This window comes from Macaca thibetana, chromosome 15, assembly GCF_024542745.1.
Source record: "Macaca thibetana thibetana isolate TM-01 chromosome 15, ASM2454274v1, whole genome shotgun sequence".
Classification (NCBI taxonomy): Eukaryota; Metazoa; Chordata; class Mammalia; order Primates; family Cercopithecidae; genus Macaca; species Macaca thibetana.
In genome coordinates this window covers 78,722,692-78,737,079 of record NC_065592.1, presented here as the reverse complement: position 1 = coordinate 78,737,079, position 14,388 = coordinate 78,722,692, and the positions used below count along the sequence as shown (strand labels likewise).

Here is a 14,388-nt window from a genome sequence, read left to right as displayed (position 1 = left end):
TTTTTTTTTCTTTCTTTCTCTCTAGCTCTGTTAAAAACTTTGAGTTCTAGAATCAAAGTAAATTACAGTAACACGAAATAGTTCCCTCTTAACTACACGCGAACTAAAGCTTCGGCAGCAAAACACAGGATCCCAGATTTTCTCTGGTTGAATTTACCACAGGTCCCTCACACTGGGCCTCTGCAAGTATTTCTAGCTGCCACAGGTAGATTTGCTTCCACCTGATTGAATAAACTGAGCTGACCAGATTTTTCATCTGTCGCTGAACATGACCATTAGTTTGGTCAAATTTTTCTTTTTCAGGAATCAGTGATTTTAGAGTGATAAAGATCCATCTGAGTTTTCATTTAAAAGGTACAGAACTCTACTAAATATTGTTAGGCACTTTGCATACCTCACCTCAAGTAATCCTCAGAATATCTTATACATAAGGAAACCAGTCAATGTTAGCTTGCTCATGAGCGCCCCATCAGGATCATTCACACCCATGTCTGTTTAGGTTTCAGTTTGAATCCTGGGTTTGAGCTCTTTCTACCTTGCACCCTTGCATATAGATTGCATAGCCCCCAAAATGAAAACTGTGGAGGTGTTTTTATCAGGTTAATTTCGGCATGCATTGAAGAAAATTTTCTGTAAGTATGCATTATCATATTGAATCAAAATTAAGGCACATTGGTGAAAATAGGGGATTAATTTGACATGGGTTGACAGATAGAGGCCTTAATGTTGCTAATTGAGGACCCTACCTAGAAGCAAAAATAGAACTCAGGATTGTGGAATTAACGAAAAAATCACTACAGGTTGCCAAGACTCTCATTTCCAAACTGTTGATTAGAAACATGGGTTGGTGCTTGTGTTTTTTACCCGTGGAGCTGCAACTCTGTTGCTATTACGGAATGGTCAATCACATTTAGCTTGCAGACCCTCTTCTCAGATCAGGCTCTTAGCTTCGAGTATTATCAGACCTAAGTCAGTGTGATGAAGTTTCAGACCACCTAATTGAGATTTCAGAAATATTGAGTAATCCATCCAATAATTACAGCGCTTCTTTGTCACAATATTTCCCCCCACAGGTCAGCTCAGAGACTCACAAGCTCACATTGCATTACACTTCTCCACCTAGAAATATTAGCTTTCGTGACCTTCCAATTAGATGGGTGATCTGAAACACACAAACACACATCACTGCCACCACCACCAAACAAAACTAATTGCAGCAAATTCCCAAGGATTCTGTAATGTCTTACTTTGTTCGTATGTTGTCTATGTGCTCTGCTTCCTCATCTACTCTATTCATATTCTGCTGCCCCCTGCAATTAGTATTTTTGTGGTTTTGTCAGCATCTTCTTGGACAAGGGTCAGCCATCTACTCCTCACGGGCTCAGTCTGACCTGCCACTTGTTTTTGCACCCCTGCAGGTGAAGAATGGTCTTCACTTTTTAAAGTATAAATTAGAAAATGGTGGGAAAAAAGAATATCAGCCTTCTGGTAAGAACAGTTGTTCAATTTTTGCTTCTGGGCCAGACAGCCTAGAATGTTTACTAGTGCGCCCACTTTAGAGACTATTTGTTGGCCTCTGTTCCAGGAGATAGTGAAAAGCCTGATGATCCAGAGCTTGTCATCTTGACTGCTGTTAGCAGTTCTGGTGAAGATAGGTTGAGAGGGACGGTTGAACTAAAAGCTTAAAAAGGAACTTTAGGGTGTTTTAGAGTTTTTTGTCCCCTTTGGATTTGAATGATCCATCTCACATTCTTCTCTTTAGAAAATAATCTAATATAGATGGGTCCCAGCTGTTTTCATGGCTTAGCACTATGATATTGATATTAACTTATTCAGATATCTGCCGAGGAAAAGCTTTTGCCTAATTGGCTACTTAATTTTAAAGGTCCCTGCAGCAAAAACGAATCTCCAACCTTTTGCCTGCTGCCTTCTTGTGCTACAATAGGTGACCAGGAGACTTGTCTAGTCAAGAAGACGGGTTTACAGCTGTTGAGCATCAGCTCTGTACAAACTATGGTGCCAGGGCTGTGGGATACAGAAAACAGACCTTTGCCCTAAAAATCTATACAGTCTAATGGGAGACATGTGTAAACAACTAATTAGCATCAGCTCAGATAACATCACCTGGACCACAATGAATAAAAGCCATATGCCAAGAAGTTTTTATTATGTAGCTGTAAAATTAGGTAACTCTGCTTCATGGACTCATGAAGGTTTTTATTTAAAGATTTCATTAAAGCTTTTTTCTTATTATTAATATATGAGTAACATTTGAAGCAGAAAAAAACAAAATGTAAGCAAAGTGAAGAAAATGAAATAACACCTATAATCTTATCACCTGGAGATTTATGTTGTTGGCATGTTGGTGTTTGTCCTCCTACTTTTTTCTTGATATAGATAAATTTGCACATGTAAGATCAGAATGCACACAGTTCTTTTTAACTTGTTTTCACTTATTATAGCTTTGTGTCATTAAATCTCCTACAATATAATTTTTATGATACTTTGTTGATACGTACATATAGTAGGATCCTATAATTTATTTAACCAATTCATTATTGTTGAATATTTAATTCTTTTTTAAAAAAAAAAAACATTAGAGATAACAAATTATTCTGAGAAGGTACATCCTTATTTCTAAATCTTTGTGCATATCTATGATTATTTGTTTAGGATACATTTCCAGAAGTGATACTTCTGAGTCAGAGACGTAGACAGTTTTAACACTTCTAATAGGTAGTGACAAATTTCTGTCCCCAAAAGTTCACCAGTTGACTACCCAACTAGCAATCCTTTTCATTTCCCAAATTGAAGACTGAGTCTTTGATAAGGTTAGGTTCTAGGAAATTGACTACCTGAGCAATCACTGTGTGTGTATGTGTGTGTGTGTAGTAAGATGTATGTATGTATAATACCTGAATGTACAACAACTCTGATATTTTTAAAATAATCTTCAACACATCACACCAAAGAAAAGGCGTTTCTTACAACTTAAGGTTAGTTGTAGGTGATATGTAAGTCATAATTCTGACATTGGACACTGGTGTCTTGTTTTTTGTTTTAGATAGGGACTAAATCTGATGGGGAACCTAGAGACAGATAAAAACAATATGATAACCTGGATTTCAAAACCCGAGATTTATTTCAGTTGGCTTGGTTAATTTAAACCCAGGTTTCTTCAACTAGGAGTGACATTGAATTTTTCCAAACGTAGCTTGCGTATTTTTAAAATGTAAGCAAAATCTTGCTTTAGTGAAGGTGAAATACATAACCCTTCCATATTTCCCTCTGGGGTGGGGTCTGGTTTGGGATTCCTATGCCAGGCATCTCAGTCCTCATAGCGTATTGTTCCCCCGAAACAGGATCTGCAGGCCCAAGACCGAGCTCACCGCATCGGGCAGCAGAACGAGGTCCGGGTGCTGAGGCTCTGTACCGTGAACAGCGTGGAGGAAAAGATCCTCGCGGCTGCAAAATACAAGCTGAACGTGGATCAGAAAGTAATCCAGGCAGGCATGTTTGACCAAAAGTCTTCAAGCCACGAGCGGAGGGCATTCTTGCAGGCCATCTTGGAGCATGAAGAGGAAAATGAGGTATTACAGAAAGCCCCAAGTTTATGAAATCAAACAGTGGCCTTTTGTCTCTGAAGGACTAAGAATAATCCCTTTGTTTAAAGAACTTCCTGGGCTAGTGTTAATGAAAATGAATAAATAAACTGCTGTTTTAGATCCCAACCACAGAAAGCCTCTGAAAGTTATCCAAAGTGAGTGTCTTAAGAGCTATTGCTGGAGGAACCTCAAGGCTTGGCCTGTGGGTGCTCCCTCCTTTTTTCCAGGGTGGGAAACCCAGCTGCTTTATTGTACCATCAGTGCTGCCTTCTGTAGGACAGATGCAGAACTGCAGAGAGGATACTTTAGGGACAAAATCAGCCGGACGAGACAAGACATAAATGGAAGGGGGCCTCTTTCTCCCATCCTCCAGAGCCCTCCGTCTCTTTCGCCTTTTGATCAGGGATCGCAGAGCTTCAACGTGTTTGTAGGACAAACCTTCACAGCCATCTTCTGCCCATTTAGCTATACTTGCTCTTGGAAAGCATGACCTTAACCTATACTTCAAATTTTTCTTTAAGAGCTATCTGAAGGTTGGGAAAAATACTGGTTAAACAGTCTTTATTTGTCAGGGTTGTATGAAGAATGCATTGATTAGGTTTTTATTAGGGGAATGTTGGGTTGTCATTTGTATTATTTTTAGATTGCCAGCGTTAGTAATTTTATAATATTCATTCCAAAATGGATTTGAAATAGATTTTTAAACATATGTATATAGTGTAGCAAACTACAGAATATCAGCAGCAGTCCTTATCATAAAACTGACTGGGGATGAACATATTTTTTGTGTGTGCCCATACTTATAAATTGAAGAGTAAGTTTACCTTACATATTCATGTGGAATACTGTTTTAATTGCATATATTAGATATAATTTGATTTTTGCCTTAAACGGGATATGTATTTTTTCAGTCTTCTGTAAATTATGAACCTGAGTCTTTTAAAAGTCTTATAAACAAATACTCCTCAACTTACAATAGTGTTATATCCCGACAAACCCATCATAATTTGAAAATATCAGGACATGGCCCCATCTTAAGTCTAGTGGAGTACTGAATGTGCATCCCTTCTGCACCATCATAAAGTTGAAAAATCCTAAGTCCAACCATTGTTAAGCCAGAGACTGACTGCATATATATATATATATATATATATATATATATATATTCTGAAATGAATCTAAATGTGAAGTAGAGCTTGATATTTAAAGGAATCCTGAAATGAACCCATTTGCAAATTGAAGAGCACTTTTGTATTATGCCTCCTAATTTGTCGGTCTTATATTTTTGATTAGCTATCCACTGAGTTTCATGAAAATGATGAAAAATACATATGCACATGCACTCACGATCCACACACATTTGAAAAATTTGTATCTCAGTTTATAATTTCTGATTCTAGAAATTGAATATTTGATACAGATATGGAGTCAGATTGTCAGGTGATTTTTTGTTGTTGTTGTTTATACACTTGGACATTTCCAAAAGAACAATATGGTGAATGATCTATACTGTGACAAAGCAGATGTGAGCAGAGCTGACACTCAGCCTGTCATCTCCACTACATTTTTGCTTATTTGTTTTGTGTAGGCCTTGTGAAAATAGTACCTGATCTGGTTGAGAATCAAGGAAGCCTGGAGTTCTCCAGCCTTCCTAAGCTGCAGGGAGATGCTGATCTCTCCTGGGCCCGAGGGCTGCCAGGTGGGGCCTGAAGTGCACTCCCCTCCCAGTTGTCCTGCCAGCAAGGCTAGCTGTGAGCAGCCTTGCTGAGGCTCCCTGTCCCTTCTTGGCTACCAGTGTGTCAGACAAATGTTACCATTTTCAGGGGGGCCCGTGTCCTGATGTAAAGATGTTTGAAAACACCGAGAGACTGCCGTCAAAGGCTCTGGTCCTGAAAGATCAGGACAACGTAGGCTGGCATCACCGTGGTTGACGTGACCATGAAGTGCTGGGGCACAAAGAACCCAGGAAGATGCATTGTGTACTTCCAGCCATTTGGTTTTCCATGAAGGTCATAAACGGGCAGGCTTCTTGCCACTTTACAAGAGAATCTTTTCATCTTGGGCATGCGGTCATCTAAGCCCCTCATTGTACAGGTGATGAGAGGGTAATGTGTGGTTCTAGGAAGAAAGTAGGCAAAGCAGGACATCTGTTCACCAGAAGAGACATTACCAGATATTTTGTACTGTGAAGTCTGAACCCACTCCCAGCTAGTCTGTGTCCTTGTCAGATGAAATGTAATATTTAGACAAATTGACTGTAATCAATCTGGAGGTGAACTAGAATAAGTTTTTCAGAAATAATGATTATCTTGAATTGTAGATTTTTTACTTTAGTGGATTGCATTCATTTCTAACACTTATTAAGTTCCTGCAGTGCGAAAGGCGTTATCTTGGGAGCCGACATAGTCATCTCATTTGAGCCGCTAGTACACTCATACTCTTTCTCTAAAACAAGTTGCTTCTTTTTGAACATACAGTTTGTGAAATTGGATGTTTGAAGTTCTGTGTTTTCCCCTTTCTTCCCTCAGCTGATACACTGAAATTCCCCGTTTGATTTTTAACAAGCCCACTCAGCATATTATAAAAATAATTTGGGAAGATAAGTCCTATAGCATATGCCCAACTTTTAGAATCATTTTTTGAAAGTGTGGAAGTCATGCCATAACATTGCTGAAAATCCTGAGAACTGTTGGTTTCTGAGGAATTAGCAGAGAGATAATGTATCTTTGTTTGACATAATATAAAATGAAAGTTTTAGCCCATATGTAATTGTTTTCTCTGCTTCATTTAAATTATTTTAATTAAGTATAACTTTGAGGGTTTTTTTTTTTTTGCTACTGATACCTTTTTAGTTATCCCATCCATAGCTCCAATCATCAACAATAATAATGCCCAAAGAAATATATTAAACACACTTCAAAGGCTATATATTTGGCACATATATGTGGTTTTTATCGTCTTAGTGCCTAGTAACAAGGTTTCCCATACTTACATTTTTTGTAAGTATTTGAAAATAAGCATTTATATTTGGCATAAGGTAAATGGAGTTAAAAGAATTAATGTCAGGTACTTTTTCATATGGATTTCCTTATTAAAATCTTACATCCCCCTGTGAAGTAGATGTCATACCCATATGACCAATGAGGTCACTGAAGCGGGGAGACATGAAGTAACTTGTTTTAAAAGTAACAGAATCAAGATACACACCCAGGAGAACTCATATTTCTTATAGTGCACCACATTTCCAGCCTGAACAGATTTTGCTCTGGGAAGATGGTTTTAATAGCTCGTAAAATAATAATGGCAAGTACTAAATCCAGCAACCCCTTCCCTTTTCTTTCTGGCTTGAGAAATGGGACCCCTCTGGTCTGGAGGACAGATCACTTACTTGTTTGTACCTTGCCCCAGCTGTCCAGGCTCTCTCCTAAAACCTGTTAAATCACTCTGTTTTTAACCCCAGGAAGAAGATGAAGTACCGGACGATGAGACTCTGAACCAAATGATTGCTCGACGAGAAGAAGAATTTGACCTTTTTATGGTAATGTTACAGAAAATCATGAAAACAAATGCTTTATTCCTCTGCCCTTTTTTCTGTTAAGTAGAATGTCTGGAGCCTGCGTGCCTGGCAGAACTTCATTCGTAAAGCCTATGCCTTTCCTTCAGTTCAGAGGCTGCAAACTGGCTGGAGTTAGCCCGCAGACATATTTTGTTTGGCCCATGCAGCGTTTTTTAAAATTTCCCATTCATTGCCAACATAAAAAAGAATCCTGATTTCTGGCTTCTCTTGAAAAATGAGATCGGGCAGTACCAGGCCCACATCTTTGTGTGGAAACAGTTGGCCAGGGCTGAGTAGCAGCTGCACTCTCTGGACAGGCCTTGTGGTCTACAGCTTACCACAAACCCCCTCCTGCTCCCAGTTCGTTTCTAATCCCAGGCCAATGTCATTCAGGAAGCCTACCTGGCTCCTATAGGCATTGGAACTTACCATGTCCTTATAGGATCAAAGCAAACATGCTCCTTAGGGAGATAGGTGGACAACAACAGCTAAAACAGCACAGGTGTGCCTCTTCAAATTGTTGACGAGAGCCTGCTTGAATGAATGGGAACCTTCAAGGTGTGCATAAAGGTGTAGCCTTCATTTAAGGATCAAAACCAGTTGGATTTCCCTCCAGTATCTTCAATCATTTTTATCTTCATCAAAGACTGATTACAGAGGGAGGAAATAGAAACCATAACTTTGGTGGATGAATGCTGCAGAACCCTAAAGTTAGAGGCCCCAAATTTGAGTGCCATCAGATCTTACATGAGTAATTTGCATGTGTGAGGCAAGTGGGCAGAGGTAGGTGTACTGGAGATGCTTTGTCTATGGGAGCACAGAGCTGCAAGGTAGAAATGTGAGACCTGTGTCGTCAGAAATGACAAATTTTCAAGGGGAGCTGGAAGTATAGTCTTTTATATGTGATTTCTAGATTTTAAAACATTGCAACGAAATTCAACTTTTTAAGTCATTATATAACACTGCATGCCAAACAAAACACAACTGTGGGCCAAATATGATCCACAGGGTTTGCAGTCTCCACCTTTTTAGCCGAGACAGAAGGGAACTGCAGCTGTTTGGAGAGGCTTATATTATTTTGGGGTTTTGTGTGTGTGGCTTTTTTTCTGGGAACATTGATTGTATATAATGATCCACAATAAAAAAAATACGGAATTCTTTCTCAGAAAAAGGCAGGTAGCTGTGGGAATAACTCCTAAACTGGAATATGCACTTCCCTTTCTCCGTCCATCCCCGAAATGAACCACCCTTCCCAACTAAAGCCATTTCAGAGAGGAATGGCAGTAAGAGAAAGACTTAACAGCATGGTCAATGTAGGGCATTCATAAAATCTAAATTTCTTAACTCACACTGGTCACCATAATCAAAGATGACAATATTCTGTATTTAGGGAGGTTAAGGATACACATCAGAAATAGACATCCTTTCTCTCCTTGAAGAACTAATTAAAGGCAGGTTACTGGGGAACACCCAAGCAAGAGGCCCTCAGGTGATCACTCTTAAGCAATAATTCAGCACTGCTAACGCCTCAGATACTCTCAAGACACTGGAGAGGACAAGCTGCTTGCCATTATACAAATTCGATTAGGCCCAGAAATGGAGAATTCCATCAGCACCCCTGAAGTAAGGGGGTAAGTGTACTTTTCTGCCTTACTTTGGGCTATTTGTAGAAATTGAAGACCTCAGAAACAATCTGAATGTCTCGGAAGGCACAGCCTTCTTTTAACTTGGGACTGTTTTACCACTCAAAGAACAGGCTTGTAACACAGGTGAGGCTGGCTAGGGAACACTTTTTGTAGGCACTTTGATTTTGTGAATTTTCTGCTTGTTTCTTAAAGGCTGGCTTCTATTTTGAGGATTAGATAGATTTTAGGTTTGGTTTAGTTTCTTCTAATCCACTGGCCGCCTTTGGCCAATTCACTATTCCTTAGCATCTCTACCTGGGGGCAGGAAATAAAATTTGAATCTGTATCAGCTACAGATTAAAAAGTTTGGTGAGAAACAAGAATGGAATGTGAGCTAGGATAAATCTATGGATTTTAAATATTTAAACTCTTTATCCTTTATTAGAAAAGAATGAGTTCTCTGTAAAATTAATGCAAACTTATTTGATTTATCATAGATGCTGTGGTTTACGCTTGATAAGCAGACAGTTTCTTTAAAATAAAACCTTTTTTAAAAAGCATGTCTTGCTTTCTCCTTCTCAAAATGTGACTTCAGAAAAAGTTATCTTTTATACCAATTACTTAGGAATTTTACCAAAAAGATCTTTGGCAGCTCAAGATATGTATCTGAAACATTTTGCTAACATACAAACATTAAGCTTGTAGATGCTATGTTCTCTACAAAGGGAAAAAGCACTTTTAAAACTAATTGTACTTGTAAGTATAAGGTTAATAATCAGATCTCAAGCCCAATTATTCACAAAGTAACTACATAGTAAGTTTGACTTTTGCCTTAATGTTGACTTAAGATTCTATGTTGGTATTTTGTGGGTAGAAATCTCTAGGGAGAGATGCAGTTATTAAGACTTTAAGCTTATCTTATTTAATCGAATCTACCTTTCCTAAAAGAAAAAAGAAACAAGTGCATAATTTCCTTTTCTGTCAGAAAAGATTTATTTTCTCAATTGTGGACAAATATATTAGTAATAATAATGCCTATAGAAATATATTGATTAAACATACCTCAAAGGCTATTTTTGGGCATAGATAGTAGTAGCAGTAAAACCAAAGACTGAAATGGCAATATTTTGTCATCTCAGTATAGGACATTAACAAAAAAGTTTTTTTCTTACTAGCTATCTAATAACTATTAGGAGGTTGCCTCATGAAGCCCCTCTCTAGATACTGCTGTAAACAAGGCAACCTCTGTGTGCCAATTAGGAAGGTTTGGTGGATCCCATTTCTGATACCAAAGCATTAGAAGACAGGATTAAGCATCGTGAGCTAATTATAGCACATGACAGAGCAGGGTGCCCACATTTATCAACCAATGGGACTTCACCCGTCTCCCAAGCCTACCAGATTCTGGAAATGTAATGACTTCCAAAAATGTGGAAGAAGCATAGTTTAAAGGGCTTTGACCACTAATTTTAAAACAGGTTCTAAGGCTGGGCGCTGTGGCTCAAGCCTGTAATCCCAGCACTTTGGGAGGCCGAGACGGGCGGATCACGAGGTCAGGAGATGGAGACCATCCTGGCTAACATGGTGAAACCCCATCTCTACGAAAAAATACAAAAAAAAAAAAAAAAAAAAAGTAGTCGGGCGAGGTGGCAGGTGCCTGTAGTCCCAGCTACTCGGGAGGCTGAGGCAGGAGAATGGCGTAAACCCAGGAGGCGGAGTTTGCAGTGAGCCGAGATCGCACCACTGCACTCCAGCCTGGGTGACAGAGCGAGACTCTGTCTCAAAAAAATAAAAAAATAAATAAAAATAAAATAGGTTCTAGAGGTCATATTTGGGTATGCATAGATATTTATTTACATTTTATCAGTTTTAGCTTTTAAGAAAACATTATATTGAATCCCGATTTCAGTACGGTAGAACCAAAGGAAGAGGGAAAAGGTAAATAGCAATGATTGATGGTCCATTTCATTGTGGAAATGACACATCTAGCTAGTGTTTATACAGAACTAATGTCGATGGAAATGTAGTGGCAGATTATTTTTTTAAAATCCATCGTATTGTTTAGTTATAGATTAAAGCCAAGTGTGTGGCCCTAAGTTTATTTACAAGTGAACTGGATTATTAAAAAGAGAGAAGGTGGGGAAGTAGGCATTTTGAAGGCTCTGAAAGGAAGCCATTTCGCTTACAACTAGAGTAGTTGGAACGCAGTTACCTCTGGCTCTGTCTCTCTGTGGTATAATACTTTTGTAAGAGCACAAAGTTTAAAATGTAAAGAATTCAGGAGCATTCCTCCCATGAGCAGCGCCCACAAGGTATTGAAAATTTAGTATATTCATGGCCAATGGACTAGTGAAACCATTTATGTCTCTTCCACATGTCCAGCTGTGGTTAGCTATCTGTACTGATACCTTGGGTCACCGTTTTTTTTATTCCTGATTGTTCAATTCAAAGCACAACCCCTACTGAATAAAAGGAAACTTTCTTAAAGATCTTTCTTTTCCATACTCAAAGAATAAGTTTCTTCCAGGGAAGCAATGAGGTGTATAGCCAAGAGGTCATATTTTTAAAATGCATTCCCAATTTGAGTTTTTCCACTATTACTTGAAAGGGGAAGCTTTGTACACACACAGACTAAGAAAAGGAAATTCTTAAAGAGTACTTTTTAAATGTGTGAATAAGTTTCAAAAGATGGGTACAGAGGAAGGGAAGAGATTTTCCTTAGTGGAATCTCTCCCTAGATATTTAGGGATGAGCTAGAACAAGTCAACCAGGATGAGAGAGGTTGAAAGGGACCCTGCAGCCATAGGGAATGACTTGGGGAAGTTGTATGTACTGTAAAGTCTGTACCATACAGAAGCCCTGACTTTCGGTGACCCTCTTATTAATGTCTCCAGCGGATGGACATGGACCGGCGGAGGGAAGATGCCCGGAACCCGAAACGCAAGCCCCGCTTAATGGAGGAAGATGAGCTGCCCTCCTGGATCATTAAGGATGACGCCGAAGTAGAAAGGCTCACCTGTGAAGAAGAGGAGGAGAAAATATTTGGGAGGGGGTCTCGCCAGCGCCGTGACGTGGACTACAGTGACGCCCTCACAGAGAAGCAGTGGCTAAGGGTGAGTGTGGCTTTTCTAACCTGTTCTCACTAGCTGGAGTGTTTTTGGTGGCTTGGAGAAACTAGGGGCCTAGAGCTGGAATTTTCTGAGGAGGATGAGTTTGCAATCAAATCGAATTTTCTGAGGAGGATGAGTTCGCAATCAAAGGGAAGGAGCTTTTGAACACAGAAGATAAAGTCATTCTACTGTTGCATGAAAAGATAAAGTCATTCTGCATTCCAAGGCAGTGCTTGGAAAAAATCCGCAGAATTTTTTTGCTAGAGCAGAACTGGCCATTGGAAGCACAGGATTATGAGAGCTATGAGACCTACTAATGTTTTATGACCAATTGCCTGGTCATGCCTCACTCTCCAACTGAGAATCAAAATGTGGAAGGGCACCTTAGAGATCTTTTTAATTGTTCCCCCTCACTTGATGGTCTTTAATCGAGGTTTTACTTCTGCAGGGTCTGCACAGATCTTTCAGGGATAGCAGAGTTTTTGCTAACTGTGTTGTTATTGTGTAGACCGATAGTACTTTTAGAGCTGGAAGGTGCCTTTGTACTTGCTTGGTTTGATGAAGAAATTGAGGCCCAGAGAGGTGACATGGCTATGCAGGACACACAGCTGGTTAGAAAGCACAGAATTGATTCGGTGGGTGCTTATGTATCTGCATGCTTGATTTAGGCTTGATCTGATCTGTCCCTCACAAACACAGACTAGAGCCTGGGACTTGGGTCACCGATGCTTGGAAATGTTATTTGGGAGTTTGGTTATGTTGTTTCCCCTTTGGAAAATGGTGATTTCTCATTTTGACTGAGGACTGAAATCTCAGAATGTTCCCTGGGCAGCACAGAAATATCAAAATGCTCTTAGGAGTCACATGTGTGAACGCTGAGGCCCGGGTGACTGTTCCGTTTGAAGGGTTAGCTCTACTTCCCATTTTTGGGAGTAGACTTAGTACCTAGAAAGGCACAGCAACCTGGGACATGCAGTCCAGACACAGCCAGTAAATGCATGCTGGAAATAGTAAGTGCAGTTGGGTAAACACCAAGCAAAACAAAAGCTTCAGGGAGTTGTTCGTTTTATCCAAAGGGAATACAGTTCCCAAGCTTTGTGAAACATGGATTTTAGGACCCAGGTTTTAAGTAGGTAGGTGGGTAGAAAGGCAGTGGGCAGAATTTTGAGATTATATATCGATGGTGAACAGGTCTTGTCACCGCTTGAGATGTGATTTACTTAGGATGTTGTATGATGAGAGGGATGTGACCTGAATTTTGAAAAGATGGGGGAGCCTGTGATTCTGAATAGCACTGCTCATTATTTGTGGTTGAACAATTGTGTATAAAACATAACATTTGTGTGATTAGTTTATTGTCATATCCAGTCAAATAGTACAGTGACCTCAGAATATGATTTTATGAATTTTGTTTCACTATTGAGATTATAGTTATGTAATTAGGATTCATTCTATAATATGAAGAGTTTTTTGGTTAATATATATTTCTGAGCTTGGGAAAACTTTTATTTAAGCAATAAATTGAGTACCTGGAGTATTATTACAGCAGATGGGACAATAATGATCTGGGCCACCTTTTTTTTTTTTTTTTTTTAGACAGAGTCTCTCTCTGTCACCCAGGCTATAGTGCAGTGGTGCGGTCTCAGCTCACTGCAACCTCTGCTTCCCGGGTTCAAGTGATTCTCCTGCTTCAGCCACCCCAGTAGCTGAGACTACAGGAGCACGTTACCATGGCTGGCTAATTTTTATATTTTTAGTAGAGATGGGGTTTCACCATGTTGGTCAGGCTGGTCTCAAACTCCTGAGCTCAGGTGATCCACCTGCCTCAGCCTCCGAAAGTGCTGGGATTACAGGCGTGAACCACCGTGCCTGGCTGGGCAAAATTTTTAAAGCTAAGCTTTGATATGTTTACTCTCCAGACATTAAAAGCAAAATAACCTTGTTTATTGGGCAAGAATGTAGCTGAACTTACTTTTTAAAAATAATCATTGGGAATTACCCTTAAGAAAAACAACATTATGAATCTCAGAAAGTTTTCCAGTTTAAGACATCTGGTTTTTTTTTCCTCTTTTTCATTCAGTTTCTACCCCTGATGATTAACACAGTGCCTAGCATAAAGACTCAGTGAGTGTTTGTGAAAATGAAAGTATAAACTTAAGAGGAAAGGGAAAGTGACTAACTTATCAGCAGTGTTAGGAGAGCATTTCTCTTTTTAGTGCATCTAGTAGACTTCTTTTATCTACAGCACACACATTTAAAAATGGAAAATTAGTTTGTTTTACAAAACTACACTGTGAAAATTGGTTTTTATAATTGTAATTCTACAATGCCTTGCAACATACTAAGTCATCCAAGAAGGATGAAACTATTCTCAAAACAGCTTTATTGTAACATATCTTTTTGTAATCTAATCCTTTGAAAACTGCATGCCCATATTTGGTATGAAACTGGCAACTTGCTATTAACTAGGACATGCAATGGATGCAACATGC

At 39.2% G+C, this 14,388-nt stretch overlaps 1 protein-coding gene across 1 annotated transcript in view; it reads left to right on the top strand.

The window, feature by feature from the left end:
• The window catches only part of SMARCA2 (SWI/SNF related, matrix associated, actin dependent regulator of chromatin, subfamily a, member 2), a 182,204-nt gene that overhangs the window by 100,742 nt on the left and 67,074 nt on the right, over nucleotides 1-14,388 (top strand). Inside the window, 3 exon segments of the mRNA XM_050761733.1 lie at nucleotides 3,363-3,590; nucleotides 7,066-7,143; nucleotides 11,681-11,899. Of these exon segments, the coding sequence (XP_050617690.1) occupies nucleotides 3,363-3,590; nucleotides 7,066-7,143; nucleotides 11,681-11,899 (525 nt within the window).